At 42.0% G+C, this 20,898-nt stretch overlaps 1 protein-coding gene across 3 annotated transcripts in view; it reads right to left on the bottom strand.

Annotated features, from left to right (window-relative positions):
* Window positions 1-20,898, bottom strand: part of SLC4A10 (solute carrier family 4 member 10) — a 273,046-nt gene that overhangs the window by 196,453 nt on the left and 55,695 nt on the right. For all 3 annotated transcript variants that reach the window (XM_073545734.1, XM_073545735.1, XM_073545736.1), the window contains exon 2: window positions 1,478-1,559. In XM_073545734.1, coding sequence (XP_073401835.1) covers window positions 1,478-1,559 — 82 coding nt within the window. The remainder of the gene's footprint in view (window positions 1-1,477; window positions 1,560-20,898) is intronic.

The raw sequence follows: 20,898 nt of genomic DNA, 5'->3' as shown, positions 1-20,898 counted from the left end.
AAGGCACTCAAATCACCTTTCTTCCCCATACTGATGCTCGGTTTGAACTGCAGGAGATTGTCTTGACCATGTCTACATGCCTAAATGCACTGAGTTGCCGCCATGTGATTGGCAGATTAGAAATTAAGTCTTAACACACAGTTGGACAGGTGTACCTAATAAAGTGGCCAGTGAGTGTATATCAATAGTATGCCCCATACCAGTATGAGAAAAATCCAACAGAAGCCCACAGATTTCAATAAGGGCTGCATTATTGCTCCCTACTACAGTCCTGCGCAGAGGACCTAATATCAGTATCTTCGGCCATTAGTTTTTTCCACTATTCTTATAGATGTGTGATAGGAGTTAATAAATGAAATCAACTGAAATACAACAGATAAAAAAAAAATCAAAGAAATAAAAGTATCTGTCACGAATACAATTTGTCCACAATGCTAAAAGTCATTTTAATCATACGCAAATTAGAGTCATTTACTACCCAGCCGTATGACACTTCGATCTAATTGTATATGTCATTCTGCAGTTGGGGCCATTTGTATAGGGTTTGACAAGATCATTGTTTCTGTCTCTATACCGCAAGTATGTGTCAGAGATAATGTACCACACATGCAATTTACTCTAATGGCGCAGAACATTTATGCGAAAAGATACAGAAGAAAATTACTGAAAATGTTCAGTGAACACAACTGAATCTATCGCAGACTGCAGAATGAAATAGACTCATCTCATACCGACTTCATCCCATTGGAACTTATGCACCTGCCTTCCTGCAGGCAATAAAGAAATATTACTAGCAGAGGGGCATTTTTCCATGCGACGCAATGAGTGGCCAATGACCACAGGGGCCAACCAAATGGATTTTTTTTTACATCATCGGACCTGACCTAAGCAATATGATTGGTGCAGTTTTTGCACTCTAATTTTCCATCCATCAACCATGTATATAAGTATTTAAAAGGAGCTTGTAAGAAACTTTTACACCCTTAAACTTTTTATGTCTGTGTAGCACTTCAAAAGATAAGCAAGTTGATCCCTTTATTAACCCCAAACTATGCTCGAGCAGTGAGAAATCGTATTTTGAAGTTGTGCATAAATGTAAGTGCACTAGGGCATGATGATGCACTTACAGCTTCTCAGCCTCATGTGTTCCCTGCTGTAAGTGCATCGTCACATTCCAGTGCACTTCCAGGTACTTGTATGCAAAACTTCAAAATACGATTTCTCACTGCTCGAGCATCGCTTTGGGTTCATAAAGGGATCAACTTGCTTATATTTTAAAGAGCTGCAAAATTATATAAATGGTTTGGGAGTATAGAAGTTTCCGACTACTTCCCTTTAAGCTAGGTCTACCGTGCAGCACATAAGTGATGAATATATCTTACTGGTAATATCAACTGTGAGAAATGAGACATCACGTCACTTGATTTGTTATAATGCCTCCGTTATGACCAGACCAAAAGATGACCATTCCTCCTACCTTCCAAATCTTCTTTCTCGAATTGTGTTTTGAGAAGCGAGCGGGTCCCTCCTCTGTCCACTACGGCTTCTTCATCGTTTCTCTACAACAACAAAAAAAGAAAAATACATAGAATGATATAATATACTGTACAGTATTTGTAATACCTTATGCCATGGGCAAATGAAACAAAATATTGTAATTAGTGCCCATTTATATATGGTTGAGATTCGTGTTGAGTTCGAAAAAGGCCCTTGGAGGCCTAAACGTTGTCATTTGCTTCTATGCTCAGCAAAGAAATAATAGTTACGTCTAAAGAAGATTTCACGTGTCTTTGAAATTTGTACTGATTTACAATATTTACACCTACAGTGAGAATCCAAGTGGAAGATTATCTGAGTATTAATATTTTGGATGAAATTTTACAATATTTTTAATTTCTATCCATTTCCCCTATAGCATTGTTAATGTCCTTTGCCTATCATGACGTTGTCTTTGGCATTGCCTATAAGCAAGGTCATCATGATGGCATTGCCTATGCCTATGAAGACCTTCAAGACTTGCTAATTGCCTAATATGATGTAACCAGTATAGGGAATGTGAAAAGAAGTCCAGCGTGGGTGATATCCATAAAAAATTTTTTTATTCCATTTTCATTAAAAGCACATACGGTAAGTCTGTGACTGTCACTGGTAGGAATTACCCGGTTTTGTGTCTTTGGATATAAAGATCGATTTTGGACTTATGTGCTTTTACTGAAAATGGAATAAAAGTTTTTTTTATGGATATCACCCACGCTAGGCTTCTGCTTCACCTTCATACTACTTGCAGCACTGCATGATCCACGCGGTGGGACTGGACAGGTGAGCTGATCTTTGTTGCTTCTTTTTTCACTATAGGGAATGTGTCAGCATGATATTACATATGGTTTAAATTCTTTTTTTTTGGTGAATAATTTTTTAAAATGTTCATAATGTTTGTTTTCTTTTCATTTCTGGAATCACGTACTATATTTATGAGAAACAAAAATCTTACAATTTTCACACCAGCCACTGTGTCTAATATTACTAATCTGCACATGAACATTAGCAGCAACAGACTAAAGGCCTCCATACACATTGAATAGATCGGATAAATGATTGTTCGGGTGACAGCTACCCTTACGGACTACCTCGGATTTTTTGGCTCAAAAGTTTATGTGTCATTAAAGGGGATAGTGGAGAAAGTTGCTGCCAAACAGATCTGGCTGCGAGTTATTTCCTTAAAGAGGTATTCCCATCTCCAAGATCCTATCCCAGGTGTATTAATAATAATATTAGCAATTAGCTCCAATTAGAAATGTAGTACAGTTTTTCTGATTCGCTATGTCTCTTTCCTCATATGTCGACCTTAGGTATCCATGGTTACGACCACTGATATAACGACAGCCAGATGCTTGTGGTCGGAACCATGGCTACCAAGGTCCTGCAATTCCTGCACATGAGAAAAGAGACACAGCGAATCAGAAAAACTATACTACATTTCTAATTGGAGGGATTTGATAATATTATTATTATTATTATTATTATTACACCTACTACATATTGGGGTAGGATCTTGGAGATGGGAATACCCCTTTAATAATAAATAGGTCAAGGGTGAAAATCCAAACAGCCCAACAATTATCTCCCCCGACATCATCTGTCATGGGAAAGTCCGGAGGCCCCATTCAATAGACTGATGTTCGATTCCACAGATAACAGCTGTTTTGGCCAACTTTAGATAAATAGGCACAGAAGTCTTAATTCAGACCCCATCTTTTAAGTAGTAGCATAATCTGACCTCTAGTCTGGACAAAGGTCGTTGTACAAGTGGAGGAGGAAGTTTGCTATAACGATCACCTATTAGACATGTTGGGTCCTGTGTTATCTGCTCAATTTGGAGGTGTTGCCTTTCATTGTAATGCTGTCTGTGAAGATAATGAGACATCTGAAAAGTATTCTGTGGAGAACAAGAAGTGAGTGTCTAATATAAGGTGTAGTAGCCAGTGCGCGAGATTTATATTTTTGTGATAGATAGTAATATTGGAAATAAAAAAAAAAAATAAAATGTAAAAAAATGCATTTAAGATAAAAGCATGATTTAAACATTCCCTTTAAAATACCAAAGACGTCTATGCATTGTGTGATTCTATATTTTTCTTTGCCTCTTTCTTTCCATTGATGAATAATGTACAATCTACAAATACAGAAGGAAAATAGAAGATTAACGACATTTACTCCTCCCTTATCTAGTTACTGTATTTTGCGGATTATAAGACTCACTGGATTATCAGACTCACCCCAAATTGAGGAGAAAATGGATCCCTGGGGGCGGCGCATGTGCAGATCTCGGCACTAAGATCTCAGGAGATGAGATCTCAGTGCTGAAATCTCATCTCCAGAGATCTTGGTACCAAGATCTCCATCTGCGCATGCGCCGCTCTGGGCAGTCATTTTCTGGGAAAATGGCTCCCGGGGGCTGCGCCTGTGCAGATATCGGCACTAAGATCTCAAGAGATAAGATCTCAGGGCTGAAATCTCATCTCCTGAGATCTTGGTGCCAAGATCTCCATCTGCGCATGCGCCGCTCCCGGCAGCCATTTTCCTGTAGTACACCCCAAAGGAAACCATGCAACTACAGGGCTCTGGCCTTTCACAAAATGTCGGCAGAGCCCCTGCAGCATCGGACACTCGCAGCAGCGGACACCCGCAGCACCAAACACCCGCAGCGGCATGCTGCACGTCTGAAACCCCCTCATCCCAGCCTGCAGCCTGCAGGGACCCTGGGACCATACTCCACCGTGGCCGGTAAGGTATATCCGCATTATAAGATGCAACTCTATTTTCCCCCCAAATTTGGGGGGAAAAAATGAGTCTTATAATCTGAAAAATACAGTACCTTTCACTCCGGATAGACATATGTCTCAAGCACATTGATTTTCATATCGACTGGAATTTTATTCCCATCATCTTCAACTCTTTCCGAAAATTTTGGACATAGCTTTTACTTTTTCCTCAAAATAATTTCCATATTATTGCCATTAGGCTCCCTTGTTCTTAGTTTCCTATGAAGAATATTTCCTCTCTAATTAAAGTTTTCACATATGGTATTTAAAGGTTTCGATCACGTCCCCCCTTTCCCTTCTGTCCTCCGGGCTATACATGATATGTTCACATGTCTGCGTACATATAGATAATGAGATTTTCCATAATTAAGGTTAGATGGGTTGTGATGTTGCTGGAGATGTAGGATAGAGAGAGAAAAGTCATTCACAGATGATTGGATGTCATGACTTCTTCTCTCTACAGCAATGCTATAGATCTGTGTAGCCTATAGAATAATCGTACGTTGCTGTCACGTCCCAGTGCCAAGGTCATATAGAATCAATCAATCTGAAGCCTATGGGAAAGTTACCAAAACAGATAGGGAAAATATATCTCGTTCTTCTACACACAATCCCAAAGCGGCACACACAATAACGAACGTCCGTCTGCTTGGATCCGACCATCAATTATTACATCTCATTGTTATATATCACTACTCCCAGGGCATGAGAGTGTTAAATGATGGACAACCATGGAAAGTTCTACACATTGTAGATGAAACCCTTCAGGGTGGATTACTAATGCAATTAACCGCTTAACTATTTGTTTTCTGGACTGCTCTAGTAACTAATTTTTTATGTGATTTTGTTAAACCTTATTGGTAAGGAGGCTAAATCTTTGCCAGAATTGGGTCACTTCTGAATGATGTTTCTGAACATGACTACACCATTTTGCTGAAAAGAGATTACACATTGACCTATGAAATAGGGGAACCATTAAAAAAGATGTATTGGCAAGTGTCTCTCTGCAAAGGGATTTTAGCAGGGTTATCTAACATGCGATATGTCTGTGGATATAACATAAATGTCTAATAGAAGTTTGTTCCAGAGGTGGGACCTGTTATCTGTCTCTAGACACAAGCACATTGTGACATGCAGAAGTAGTGCTGAGTGCTGTGGCTTCAAAAGCATCCAGCAACTAGAGGGGTTACCACAGTCACAGGAGACAGGGAGTGGTTAGCAGAGCCCCAGGGGAATTGTGGAGAACTTGTTTACTATTCTGGCAGCAGCCAAAGGGATGAGTGGTGTGTGATCTGTCTCTCACAAAAGTTCAGGCAAGTGAACGATAGGGACACTGGATTCCATTAAAGAGTGAAGCTGGGCTAACCCCTGTACTGCTACTTAAGAAAGTCTATCAGGACCAGGAAGATAAGGACTGGAAGGAATGGTGTCACATGGATCATCTCCCTCAACAACCCCCCCTCTCCATCTCACTGTGCTAGTGTAAAGAGTCTTCATCTATGCTAAACTGTGTCATTAAAAGAGACTGTTAGTCAATGTGCCTTTAAGAAGCAGCTGTACTGATTATGATTCCTGTGCTTAAGAGACTTGAATTGCACTGGACATGATGTGATATTAAACTACATTGGGTCTGTGTGAGCAAGTGAATCCATCTTGTGCCTGAGGAAGCTGCAGTGCATGGTCACCTTGAGTAACGGTTCCCCCAGAGTTCCAAAGAACTCATGAGACCTGTCCCGCCCCTATCTGAACCTAGCGGCGTACACGCAACAACATGCACCACCACTTCTCCACTCATTGATCGTACTCATGGTTCGGGGACCAGAGGACCACTGTTCTGGAGAAAAGTATGAGTCCCTTCTGTAGGACATTTATGGAATAGTGATAAATGTCTTTTGTAAGACAACCCCCTTTTTGTAAGACTTAAAGGGAACCTGTAATGTGATTCATGCTGCCCAAACCATTAATGGAATGAATCAGATCCTGGATGTCAAGTATATTTTTCTCTAAAACCTTCTTGAATTTCCAAGAAAATATAGTTTGATGAGGGGGACAATCTAATCTAGCTCTGCCCCCAGCCACCCTCTTCCTGCGCCACTCCAGGTGATTGACAAGTCTATCATAATGGAAGAGACCAGTCAATCAGCTGGAGCTATGCGGGCATCTTCAAAATATCCATTCTCTGAAATATCAGAGCATTCCAAAGAAAAATATACCTGGATCTGATAACTGCTGCCAATGATTTTGCAAAATTAATCGCATCACAGATTCCCTTTAAGGTCAGTTTCACATAACTTTAACCCCTTAAGCCCCAAGGGTGGTTTGCACGTTAATGACCAGGCCAATTTTTACAATTCTGACCACTGTCCCTTTATGAGGTAATAACTCTGAAATGCTTCCATGGATCCCGGTGATTCTGACATTGTTTTCTCGTGACATATTGTACTTCATGTTAGTGGTAAAATTTAATTCAAATAACTTGCGTTTATTTGTGAAAAAAACGGAAATTTGGCAAACATTTTGAAAATTTCGCAATTTTCCAACTTTGTATTTTTATGCCCTTAAATCACAGAGATATAGCACACAAAAAACTGAATAAGTAACATTTCCCACATGTTTCCTTTACATCAGCACAATTTTGAAACCAAAATTTTTTTTTGTTAGGAAGTTATAAGGGTTAAAAGTTGACCAGCGATTTCTCATTTTTGCAACACCATTTTATTTTTACGGACCACATCACATTTGAAGCCACTTTGAGGGGGCTATATGATAGAAAATACCCAAAAGTGACACCATTCTAAAAACTGCACCCCTTAAGGCCTTAAGGTCCTCAAAACCACATTCAAGAAGTTTATTAACCCTTTAGGTGCGTCACAGGAATTTTTTGAATATTTAAAAAAAAATGAACATTTAACTTTTTTTCACAAAAAAAATACTTCAGGTTCAATTTTTTTTAATTTACCAAGGGTAACAGGAGAAATTGGACTGCAAAAGTTATTGTGCAATTTGTCCTGAGTACGCCGATACCTGATATGTGGGGGGGAACCACTGTTTTGGCGCATGGCAGACCTCAGCAGGGAAAGAGCGCCATTTGACTTTTTCAATGCAAAATTGGCTGGAATTCAGATCGGACGCCATGTCGTGTTTGGAGAGCCCCTGATGTACCTAAACAGTGGAAACCCCCCAAGTGACCCCATTTTGGAAACTAGACCCCCCAAGGAACTTATCTAGATATGTGGTGAGAACTTTGAACCCACAAGGGCTTCACAGAAGTTTATAACGTACAGCGGTACAATTAAAAAATCATATTTTATCCACAAAAATTATCTTTTCACCCCCAATTTTTATTTTTCCAAGGGTAATAGGTCCCTAAAAGTTATTGTGCAATTTGTCCTGAGTACACTGATACCCCATATGTGGGTGTAAATGACTATTTGGGCGCATGGCAGAGCTCGGAAGGGAAGCAGCACCATTTGACGTTTTTGGCTGGAATTGAGATCGGACACCATGTCGCGTTTGGAAAGCCCCTGATGTACCAAAACAGAAGAAACCCCCACAAATGACACCATTTTGGAAACTAGACCCCCCAAGGAACTTACCTAGATGTGTGGTGAGAACTTTGATCCCACAAGGGCTTCACAGAAGTTTATAACATACAGCCGTACAATTAAAAAATCATATTTTTTCCACAAAAATGATCTTTTCACCCTCAATTCTTATTTTTCCAAGGGTAACAGGACCCTAAAAGATATTGTGCAATTTGTCCTGAGTGCGCTGATACCCCACATGTGGGGGTAAACCACTATTTGGGCGCATGGCAGAGCTCGGAAGGGAAGCAGCGCCATTTGACGTTTTTGGCTGGAATTGAGATCGGACACCATGTCGCATTTGGAAAGCCCCTGATGTACCAAAACAGTAGAAACCCCCCATAAATGACACCATTTTGGAAACTAGACCCCCAAAGGAACTTATCTAGATGTGTGGTGAGCACTTTGAACCCCCCAGTGCTTCACAGAAGTTTATAACGACCGGGCGTGAAAATACAAAAATCGTATTTTTTCCACAAGCATGATCTTTTAGTCACCAATTTTTTCATTTTTCCAAGGGTACAAGGAGAAATTGGACCCCAAAAGTTGTTGTCCAATTTGTCCTGAGTATGCTGATACCTCATATGTGGGAGAAAACTACTGTATGGACACACGTCGGGGCTCGGAAGGGAAGTAGTGACGTTTTGGAATGCAGACTTTGATGGAATGGTCTGCGGGTGTCTTGTTGCTTTTGGAGAGCCCCTGATGTACCTAAACAGTGGAAACCCCCCACAAGTGACCCCATTTTGGAAACTAGACCCCCTAAGGAACTTATCTAGATGTGTGGTGAGCACTTTGAACCCCCCAGTGCTTCACAGAAGTTTATAACGACCGGGCGTGAAAATAAAAATATCGTATTTTTTCAAAAAACATCATCTTTTAGTACCCTTTTTTTTATTTTCCCAAGGGTAACAGGATAAATTGGACCCCAACAGTTGTTGTCCAATTTGTCCTGAGTACGCTGACACCCCTTATGTGGGAGAAAACTACTGTATGGGCACACGTCGGGGCTCGGAAGGGAAGTATTGACGTTTTGGAATGCAGACTTTGATGGAATGGTCTGCGGGTGTCATGTTGCCTTTGGAGAGCCCCTAATGTACCTAAACAGTGGAAACCCCCCACAAATGACCCCATTTTGGAAACTAGACCCCCTAAGGAACTTATCTAGATGTGTGGTGAGAACTTTGAACCCCCAAGGGCTTCACAGAAGTACATAATGCCCAGGCATGAAAATAAAAAAAATCATATTTTTTCCACAAACATGATCAATTAGTCTCCAATTTTTTTATTTTCCCAAGTGTAACAGGAGAAATTGGACCCCAAAAGTTGTTGTCCAATTTGTCCTGAGTACGTTGATACCTCATATGTGGGAGAAAACTACTGTATGGGCACATGTCGGGGCTCGGAAGGGAAGTAGTGACGTTTTGGAATGCAGACTTTGATGGATTGGTCTGCGGGTGTCATGTGCGTTTGGAGAGCCCCTGATGTACCTAAACTATTGAAACTCCCCACAAGTGACCCCATTTTGGAAACTAGACCCCCCACGGAACTTATCTAGATGTGTGGTGAGCACTTTGAACCCCCAAGTGCTTCACAGAAGTTTATAACGCCCGGGCGTGAAAATAAAAAAATCATTTTTTTACACAAAATGATATTTTTGCCCCCAATTTTTTATTTTCCTAAGGGTAACAGGAGAAATTGGACCCCAAAAGTTGTTTTGCAATTTGTCCTGAGTAGGTTGATACCCTACATGTGGGGGTAAATCACTGTTATGGCGCATGGCAGAGCTTGGAAGGGAAGGAGCACCATTTGACTTTTTCAACGCAGAATTGGCTGGAATTGAGATCAGACACCATGTTGCATTTGGAGAGCACCTGATGTGCCCAAACAGTGGAAACCCCCCAATTATAACTCCAACCCTAACCCCAACACACCCCTAACCCTAATCTGAGCCCTAACCCTAGCCCTAACCCTAGCCCTAACCCTAACCCTAGCCCTAACCCTAACCCTAGCCCTAACCCTAACCCTAACCCTAATGGGAAAATGGAAATAAATCCTTTTTTTAATTTTATTATTTTTCCCTAACTAAGGGGGTGATAACGGGGGGTTTGATTTACTATTTATGGCGGTTTTTATGTTTGGCGGCTGTCGCACGCTAAAAGACGCTTTTTATTGTAAAAATAGTTTTTGCATCACCACATATTGAGAGCTATAATTTTTCCGTATTTTGACCCACCGAGTCATGTGAGGTCTTATTTTTTGCGGGACGAGTTGACGGTTTTTTGGTACCATTTTTGGGCATGTGACATTTTTGATCGCTTTTTATTCCGATTTTTGGGACGCAGAATGAACAAAAACCAGCATTTCATGAATTTCTTTTGGGGGGGTGCGTTTACACCGTTCCGCGTGCGGTAAAATTGATAAAGCGCTTTTATTCTTTGCGTCGGTACGGTTACAGCGATACCTCATTTAGGTCGTTTTTTTATGTTTTGTCGGTTTTTTGCAATGAAAACAATTTTATATAAAAAATAATTATTTTTGCATCGCTTTATTCTGCGAGCTATAACTTTTTTATTTTTTTGCGGATGTTGCTGTACGGTGGCTCGTTTTTTGCGGGACAAGATGACGTTTTCAGCGGTACCATGGATATTTATATGCGTCTTTTTGATCGCGCGTTATTGCACTTTTTGTTCGGTGGTACGATAATAAATCATTATTTTTTGCTTAGTTTTTCATTTTTATTTTTTAAGGGGTTCGCTAAAGGGGTTAACTAATGGGACAGTTTTATAGGGTGGGTCGCTATGGACGCGGCGATACCTAATATGTGTACTTTTATTGTTTTGTTTTTTTATTTTCAAAAAATGAATTTATTGGGGAATATTTTTTTTTTTACTAATTTATTTAGCGATTTTTTTATAATTATGTTTACACTTTTTTTTTTTTTACTTTATTACATAGTCCCAGGTGGGACATCACTGTCCTGTGACAGATCGCTGATCTGTCACATCACAGATCACTGTGACAGAGCAGCAATCTGTCACAGACAGTTCTGCAGACTTCCTCATGCCTGTGCTTTGCAGGCAGTGAGGAAGTCAGCTCCCTACAGGCCCCCGAAGGCCCCTGTCGCCATCTTGGATCCGGGGGCCTGTAGGGAAAGAGCCCCCGGCAGCAGCGCTGCACATTGCGCTGCCGTGGGGGGCTCAGGGAAGCACGGAGGGAGCCCCCTCCCTGCCGATGCTTTCCTTTAACTCCCGGTACACCGCGATCGTGTTTGATCGCGGTGTACAAGGGGTTAACGTGTCGGGGGCGGTCCGTGACCGCCCCTGACACATTGTGCCGGGTGTCAGCTGTGATAATCAGCTGACACCCGGCCGCGATCAGCGGCGCTCACCACGTGGGTGCCGCTGATTGCATTAGACATACTATCCCGTCCTTGGAAATTAAGTCCCAGGGCACATGGACGGGATAGTACGTCTAATGGCAGAAAGGGGTTAAAGAAGCACTCCTCCTCCTCCCACCAAAGATTTTATCCTCTTAATATATTGCAGTCATCATATTGTATAGCACTGTGTACTTACAATTGCTCGTTTTGCCTTTCTACTCAGTTAATTCTTCTCTTTTCTCTGCTCTATGTAGAAACTGGAAATCTCTTGTCCCTGAATTTATCATTTCCCTCTTCTATTGCATCATTCCCCTCTTCTTTTGCAGTGACTCATGATTTGTGCTAAGAAAATTGACCTCCTGTTTCTACATAGAGCTTAGAAGGCTTAAGCTAGTATGATTTTAATCACGTGAAGTCATAGACCTAATGGAAAAGAGAATTATCTGGATAGAAAGGAAAAATTAGCAAATGAAAGTGCACAGTGCTATATAATATGATGATCACAATATATTAACATAATAAAAATTTTGATGGAAGGAGTAATTCTTTTAGAAGGTATCATTTTAAGTATATTTGCCAATTATGAGGTTGCCACCCAAGAGATTGATAGCTAAGCGTTGCATGTCAGTTACATTTTTTACATATCTTTGCCCCCTTTTTAAGGCCCCCTACCTCTACACCAATTGCTATTCCACTCTCTCGCCCCTTGCACATCCTTTTCCCGCCTTTGTGAGAAGCTAGCGCACAAGAAGACCTCTAGAATCTTTAGAGATTTCAGTGTTTCTGGGATTCTTACTGACTCTTTCAGGAGTTCGGGAAAACTCTCCTTCCTCCAGGAAACTCTCAGACATTCCGGAAGAGTTGATAAGTATGACATGTAGGGTCTGTATTAAACTGGTTACAAATGCAGAGTGTTGCTACAGCACCAAACCTAATCAAGAGTCGAATGTAACTTCACAGACACTCTAATCCTCTACCTTTTATCACACAAATCAGTAGAGACGGTAATATTCAGCAATCCATCCTCACTGTGCCTAAGAGATCAGCTTGTTCCGATACAGGAATCAGTTCCCATTAATGGGCAGAGAATGCTACTTTAGGTGCTCCAATTTTTTAAGGATCTGCTCTAGTTCCACTTCTGTCCTGTGGTCGACAAAAGGAGAGAGCTTCCTGTGTTGGCACCTGAAGAGTCACTCACTGGGTTTTGGATGACTAATTTTAATAGCTAAGCCAGACTCATTCTTTATGTATTGACCATGACAAAGAAGGAGATTGGCTTAGCTAATGACCTGGAAATCAGGGCATCTGGAATACTTGAACTATATTATTATGTTATATAACTTACATTTTAAAACTCAATTATGGATGGGTAGACCCAACCAATGTGGTTCCATAGAGACATAAGTCTCATTAGTAGAATCACACAGACTAATTGAAGGCATATTATTTGCAGATACAACATATTGTATAATCATCTTGGTATAAAACCCTTTATCCATGGATATGATCCCCCACCCCACCCCGGCCAAAGAAACTCTTCCACAAGTCCTACAAGTAGGGTAGGTCCTACAAGTAGGGTAGGCAATAGTGCGCTCATAATGTTAGTAGTGCCCAACACACCAAATGTGGTCGCTTTAATCCTTTCCTCAAAATACAGGCTAGACCTAAAGCCTTGGATTTATTGACACTTATACCTCGACTACATGGGGAAACAGATTGCTGTATATCGCTGCTATATTTCAGCATAATGCAAGTAAATGGAGCCACAATCCATCCTACAACGTCCCGTGATAAGCAAGTATGAAAAAGTTGGAACTAGTTGATTTTTTGCAACTTCCTTGTCATGGTCGTAGTATCTTCTTGGTCTCAATATGACTACTTCACTTGCATTATTCTGTGATGTAGCGGCGGCATGTTAGTCCCAGTCTTAATGGTACATTTTCCTATGCAATCCACAAAATATACAGGTGCCCTGTTCAGTAAAAGTCAAAGAAATTGTTTGAAAAACCTAAGGTTTGTGCCCATGGGACCTTGTTACGGTACAACGAAAAATATGCCAGAGAAAGAAAAAGAGATTAGGGAGACATTGAGATATGGGAAGAGCGAGAACCATATACCATTCCCAAATCACAGTAGTGTTGCTGCAGGCCAGGTTTGGAATATATAAGTGAATGTCAACAACTGCCTACTTTACTTTGCAGCCTGTGTTGTTTTATGTGAAGAATGCCCAAAAGCAAGCTTTATGCACAGACAAAAATTACTGATTACTGGACTGGAAAAAAGTGACTACATAACTGAGAGAATAACAAAGAATAATAATGGATTGGATGTGAAATAGCTGACAGTTCATCATAGCCTTCAGCAAATACAAGAAGGAGAAAAAGAAGAGTTTCAATGGCACATGAGCCAATAAAATCCAAAACACAAAAAAAAACACAGTATGTTCTTAGGTGGAAAATATTAACATTTGTCTTTAAATCATCTCATTTTCTACAATAAAATACAATGATTTATTACAGCTGAGTGAAAAAGTGTTTGCCCCTTTCCTGATTTCCTATTCTTTTGCATGTTTGTCTCACTTAAATGCTTCAGATCACCAAACAAATTTAAATATTAGACAAAGATAACACAAGTAAACACAAAATGCAGTTTTTAAATGAAGTTTTTTATTCTTAAGGGAAAAAGAAATCCAAACCTACAGGGTCCTGTGTGAAAAAATGATTGCCCCCCACTTAACAACAAAAATTATCTGTGGTTTATTACATCTTTTGGAAGCCAACTTCAAATTTCGCAGCCAAAAGCAGGCTTGATTACTGCCACAACAGTTCTCAATCAAGAAATCACTTAAATAGGACCTGCCTGACCAAGTGAAGTAGACCAAAAGATCCCCAAATCTAGACAACATGCCAAGATCCAAAGAAATTTTGGAACAAATCAGAAACAAAGTAATTGAGTTTTATCAGTCTCTAAAAGTTTATAAAGGCATTTCTCAAGCTTTGGTACTCCAGTGAACCACAGTGAGAGCCATTATCCACAAATGGCAAAAACATGGAATAGTGGTGCACCTTCTCCGGAGTGGCCGGTCGATTACCCCAAGAGCGCAGCGACGACTCAAAGAAGTCACAAAAGACACCACAACAATAACAAAATAACTGCAGGCCTCACTTGCCACAGTTAAGGTCAGTGATCATGACTCCACTATAAGAAAGAAATTGGGCAAAAAATGGCCTGCATTGCAGAGTTCCAAGATGAAAGCTACTGCTGAGCAATAAGAACATAAAGTTCTCAGTTTTGCCCGAAAACATATTGATGATCCCAAAGATTTTTGGGAGAATACTCTGTGGACTGACAAGACAAAAGTTGAACTTTTTGGAAGGTGTATGTCCAATTACATCTGGCATAGAAGCAACACGGCATTTCAGAAAATGAACATCATACCAACAGTAAAATATGGTGGTGGTTGTGTGATGGCCTGGGGCTGTTTTGCTGCTTCAGGACCTGGAAAACTGTGGTAAATGTAACCATGAATTCTGCTGTCTATCAAAAAATCCTGAAGGAAAATGTCTGTCCATCTGTTCATGACCTCAAGCTGAAGCACACTTGGGTCATGCAACAGGACAATGATCCAAAACACACCAGCAAGTCCACCTCTGAATGGCTTAAGAAAAACAAAATTAAAACTTTGGAGTGGCCTAGTCAAAGTCCTGACCTTAATCCAAATTCAGATGCCATGGCATGACCTAAAAAGTCTCAGAAACCCTCCAATGTGGCCGAATTACAACAATTCTGCAGAGATGAGTGGACTCATCTCAACAGTGAACTGAAACTCAATTATATATGTTTCATCAAAAGGCCATTACTAATATTAAAAATGAACCTTTTATGATATGTACAGTTTTTAATACTTATACATTATCTACATTCACTCATACTATCCATTTTTATAATTTTTTTTTATTTTGCACCTTTTAATTTTTCTAATTTTCCTTTTTGAACAGTCTTAATTCTGTATTTTTTACTAAATACTTCATCATGTTATATATGTTAATTATATTTTATTATTAGATACATTTATATGTTCAAAAAAAATTTCAAACTATCATTCTTGCCTAAATGTGTATTTAAACAGCGTCTCTGCGCGCCTACAATACACCAGCTGATGAAGGCCCCGGTCAGGAGCAGAAAACTGGTTTGTGATTTTGATCCCAAATAAAAAAGGTACTTATTTTTAAAGAAATTGTCCACTACTTGGACAACCCCTTATCGTACCCCGTGCTTGGCCCTGCTAAAATAAAAAAGCTTATACTCACCTCCCCTGCTGGCGCCGCTCCTGCAGTGTCGGTACTTACATTTCCAGGGCTCTTGTGCGGTTGTTATGACATGTGAGGCTGGCGCCTTCGGACAAATCGAACATCAAGAGGAAGTCAGGTCTTCGGCTGCTCTCCCTTCCTCTTAATGTTCGATTTGTCCGAAGGCGGAGACAGTGATACCAGCGCTGATTGGGCACCAGCCTCACATGTCATAACAACCACACGAGAGCACGGGAATACCAGTGCCGACACCACTGGAACGGCACCAGCACAGGAGGTGAGTATAGGCTTTTTTTATTTTATTGGTGCCAAAGATTTAGATCAAGAAGGGGTTGTCCGAGTAGTGGACATTTCCTTTCATTACCGCATCCTCCCTAATGATATTGGCAGGGCACCAACATAACCTTTTTTTTATCTTTCCGGTTCTTCTGGTGTACCACGGATACTATCTGGTGCAGCTCCTCACTGCCTACACTCCAAATACTACATTCCAGCACCACTGGATATAAGTCATTTTAGCGCCACCATCCCCACCTAACAAACTGCATGTACTACAGAATGGGCTAGTGACCAACTACTAGAGGAATGTGGTAAATACTCAGCTGTCTTTTTTGGATCCTTCCTCAAAAACTGTCTTTGGAAACATCTCTGACTTTAAGGTGCCTCCTCTGTGTCACACTAGCTTTATTATTTTTGGATGGGGACAGTCAGCTGGTACTGTTATTGGGGCTCACTCTAAGGGTACGCCGCCTGCACTTGCAGGTGGGTGTAAACATTCAAAAGTCACTTTGTAACAGGTCTAAATAAATATATCTGACATGTGCTCATTTCTTTGAGAGCTTAGAATCAGAGAGCTACTGTTATGTTACTTGTAGTGTAGATTGCTAGTATATGATGCTTTCCAACATTTATCAATTCCCCTGAAGAAGCAAGATCAAGTATGCGAAACATGCATTGGGGAGCATGTCTTATAGCAACTCTGCATAGTGAAAGCCGTCATGGGTAAAGGCATGTTTGCCAGATACATATACATAGGTACATGTACTAAATTTTTTATACATATTTTATGGAGGTTAGGACCATCGCGCAGGGCCGGACTGGCCATCTGGCAATTCTGGCAAATGCTAGAAGGGCCTGTCTGATCGGGGGCTGCCTTGTCTGCTACATTGTTAGCAGAATCGGTGTTCTCAAGACACCCATACTGTTAACAGTTGTGACGGCGCACAAAGTCGCTGACTCCATCACTTACCCCAGCAGGCCACAGGTATCATTAGAAATATTGGTCTTGTAGTAAATCTTGATTTCCTCCATCCAGGATAATATTAGTAATATATTCCCATCTGGTTCATGGGGATGGGGATAACATGGGCCTGTGTGATTTCAAATGCCAGGGCTGAATTTCAGTCCCAGTCTGCACCTGCCACTGTGTTGTCATTGTCCTGGTTTTTGTTGTCTTATGGTTTTTTGGCTCGCTTAATGCTTTGTACACAAGTAGGAGGGTGGACTGACCTATGGACCTGTCTGATGTGGAAAGAACATGTAAAAGATGATGTGCACTATGCTTTAATATATATGTATTGGATAACAGCTGGAGTAGTACAGGATCATGTAGTACCGGGTTGTGGACACAAGATGGAGACATAGAGTAGTGAGCAAAGGACTCAACAGCAAGCTTTAGGCTAGAAAAACTGCAGAATCCTGGTGGGCGGAGTTACGGGACTGAGAAGGGGATTTCTAGGGTGAGGAGAGAAAAGAAAGGAGAGTCCCAGGGGCAGGAGAGACACTCAGGAGAATTAAAAGAGAGATTTCAGGAAAGGACATAAAAAGGAAGAGCTCAGGAGAAACAGAGGTGAGAGACGGAGACTCGCAGGGGGGTGGCCCTGACCGGACTGCTGCAGGACGTGGGACGCGGGACAAAGGAGGCCTGGGGTACCGGACGGCTGGACACTGAAGAGGCAGTATGTGTTGCAGCGGGCAGACTCGGTCGGGGGAAATGCTGTGGCCGTGGGCCTGACGGCAGCCACAGTGAAGGAACCTAGGGGTCTTCGCCAAACAGGAGTAGGAGGAGGTGACTACCCGGGCCTAGGAGCAGAAGCTGTCATGTTTGCTGTGGATGTCAAGAGGACACCCAATAAAGTGGATCTGATTGAATAAGTTTCTGCGTCTGTCTTCAGTCTGTTCCGCAGCCGAAAGGGACCACCCCCCAGTTGGCACACGTACTACACACATTTAATCTAATAACATTTTATAGCAAATAAAAACTCCTTTTTGTTTTTTTTCTATACAATTGTTGTGGAGTTTCTAATTTTGATTACCATAGAACAGTGAATAATCTGCTATATTAGACGGCCTGTGTACATTTACTATGCACCCAGAGGATTTGAATTTTTCTAAATTCATCAATAGTTGTAAAAAGAGAAACTAGAATATGCACTGACAGGAATTTCACTTCAAGGCCAAGTAACAGAATGTACTCATGGAAACTAATACATTACAATACGGTGAATACATTCCAGCAGATTAAGCTGGGTTTTGTGCAAGTGAAAAGGTAAACTGCGTCTGGTTCTAAACTAATATATCCGAATGTTCCTATTAAATAAAGATTGTAAGCCGGATAAGCAGATGGGAGAAAATGCTAACTTACAAAATATCAGGCACAACTTGGAAATAAAAGTTTAATTAAAATATTAGAAGTAAGATTTTAAGTTGTTCATAATAGGAATAGGAGGGAATCCGTGAATAAGGTTTGGTACATGTTATGGGGTACAATAAGCCAGCATACTGGATACAATTTATGAATAATGGATCTAAATAGGTTTTTCATTTTTCAATGGCTGCATGCAGTAGTGAATGCACTTACGGACCATTCAGAGATCTATGAACTGGACCCAACCAGAGCTAAAGGCTTATGTCCATTTACCGAAGAGTCTGTAAACCCGTCTGTTGATGACATAAGGGTGATTAAATGGCATGTCCGAAGATTGTAAAACTGCTTTAGGTCTTGTATAATTTAAAGGGTTTTCCAGTTACAATAAAATAAGCTTAAATTTTCTTAAAGGGGTTGTTCACTACTGGGAAAAAAAACCCTTCTTAAATGCTTAAGCCCCCCAGATAAATGAAAAAAGAAAAAATACATACTCGGGCCCAAAACCGGTGTTGCTCCAGCGATGTTGGAGCTGTGTCTTCTGGTTGTCCTGTGACATTCTTCTGGTTGTCCTGTGACATTGACTAAAGTCGATTAGTGTTCTCTGACTGGCTGCAACCATCACACTTGCAACAGACGGAACTGTTCTGTCTGACGGAGCCGTGAAGGCAGCAGCCAATGTCTGACAGAGCTGTGAAGGCTGCAACCATGCATGAAGGAGCTGTGAAGGCTGCAACCGATGTCTGATGGAGCTGTGAAGGCTGCAACTGATGTCTGACGGAACTGTGAAGGCTGCAACCGATGTCTCATGGAGCTATGAAGGCTGCAACCAATGCCTGAAGGAGCTGTGAAGGCTGCAATCGATGTCTGATGGAGCTGTGAAGGCTGCAACCGATGTCTAACGGAGCTGTGAAGGCTGCAACCGATGTCTGACGGAGCTGTGAAGGCTGCAACCGATGTCTGACGGAGCTGTGAAGACTGCAACCGATGTGTGATGGAGAAGTGAAGGCTGTAACCGATGTCTGATGGAGCTGTGAAGGCTGCAACCGATGTCTGATGGAGCTGTGAAGGCTGCAACCGATGTCTGAAGGAGCTGTGAAGGCTGCAACTGATGTCTGACGGAGCTATGAAGGCTGCAACCGATGTCTGACGGAGCTGTGAAGGCTGCAACCGATGTCTGACGAAGCTGTGAAGACTGCAACCGATGTGTGATGGAGCAGTGAAGGCTGTAACCGATGTCTGATGGAGCTGTGAAGGCTGCAACCGATGTCTGATGGAGCTGTGAAGGCTGCAACCGATGTCTGAAGGAGCTGTGAAGGCTGCAACCGATGTCTGAAGGAGCTGTGAAGGCTGCAACCGATGTCTGACGGAGCTGTGAAGGCTGCAACCAATGTCTGATGGAGCAGTGAAGGCTACAATTGATGTCTGAAGGAGCTGTGAAGGCTGCAGCCAATATCTGTTGGAGCTGTGAAGGCTGCAACCGATGTCTGATGGAGCAGTGGAGGCCGCAACTGATGTCTGATGGAGCTGTGAACTCTGCAGCCAATATCTGTTGAAGCTGTGAAGGCTGCAACCGATGTCTGATGGAGCAGTGGAGCTGTGAAGGCTGCAACCGATGTCTGATGGAGCAGTGAAGGCTGCAGCCAATATCTGATGAAGCTGTAACGCTGCAGCCAATGTCTGACATAGCTGTGAAGGCTGCAGCTGATGTCTGATGGAACTATGAAAGCTGCAGCTGATGTCTGACAGAGCTGTAAAAGCTACAGATGATGTCTGATGTGAAGGCTGCAGTCGATGTCTGACAGAGCTGTGAAGACTGCAGTTGATGACTGACAGAGCTGTGAAGGCTGCAACCAATGTCTGACGGAGCTGTGAAGGCTGCAACTGATGTCTCATGGAGCTGTGAAGGCTGCAGCCGATGCCTGAAGGAGCTGTGAAGGCTGCAACCAATGTCTGATGGAGCTGTGAAGGCTGCAACCGATGTCTGACGGGGCTGTAAAGGCTGCAACTGATGTCTGACGGAGCTGTGAAGGCTGCAACCGATGTCTCATGGAGCTGTGAAGGCTGCAACCGATGCCTAAAGGAGCTGTGAAGGCCGCAACCGATGTCTGCCGGAGCTGTGAAGGCTGCAACCGATGTCTGACGGAGCTGTGAAGACTGCAACCGATGTGTGATGGAGCAGTGAAGTCTGTAACCGATGTCTGATGGAGCTGTGAAGGCTGCAACCAATGTCTGATGGAGCTGTGAAGGCTGCAACCGATGTCTGAAGGAGCTGTGAAGGCTGCAGCCAATATCTGTTGGAGCTCTGAAGGCTGCAACCGATGTCTGATGGAGCAGTGAAGGCCGCAACTGATGTCTGATGGAGCTGTGAAGGCTGCAGCCAATGTCTGTTGGAGCTGTGAAGGCTGCAGCCAATATCTGACGAAGCTGTGAACGCTGCAGCCAATGTCTGACATAGCTGTGAAGGCTGCAGCCGATGTCTGATGGAGCTGTAAAAGTTGAAGCCGATCAGAGACAATGTTGACATAATGTCCCGTGACCGCCAGGAGACACAGTCAACGTCGATGGACTTGCGATGTCCAAGAGTTCTGAGAGGTGACCATATGAAGTTTTTTTTAGGGGGGAGGATGGGGGGTAGACTTAGCATTTAAGAAGG

This window comes from Dendrobates tinctorius, unplaced genomic scaffold (assembly GCF_039654945.1).
Source record: "Dendrobates tinctorius isolate UK_male_01 unplaced genomic scaffold, ASM3965494v1 ptg000143l, whole genome shotgun sequence".
Classification (NCBI taxonomy): Eukaryota; Metazoa; Chordata; class Amphibia; order Anura; family Dendrobatidae; genus Dendrobates; species Dendrobates tinctorius.
Note: the sequence above shows the minus strand (reverse complement) of the source record. Positions and strands in the feature narration are given on the sequence as shown.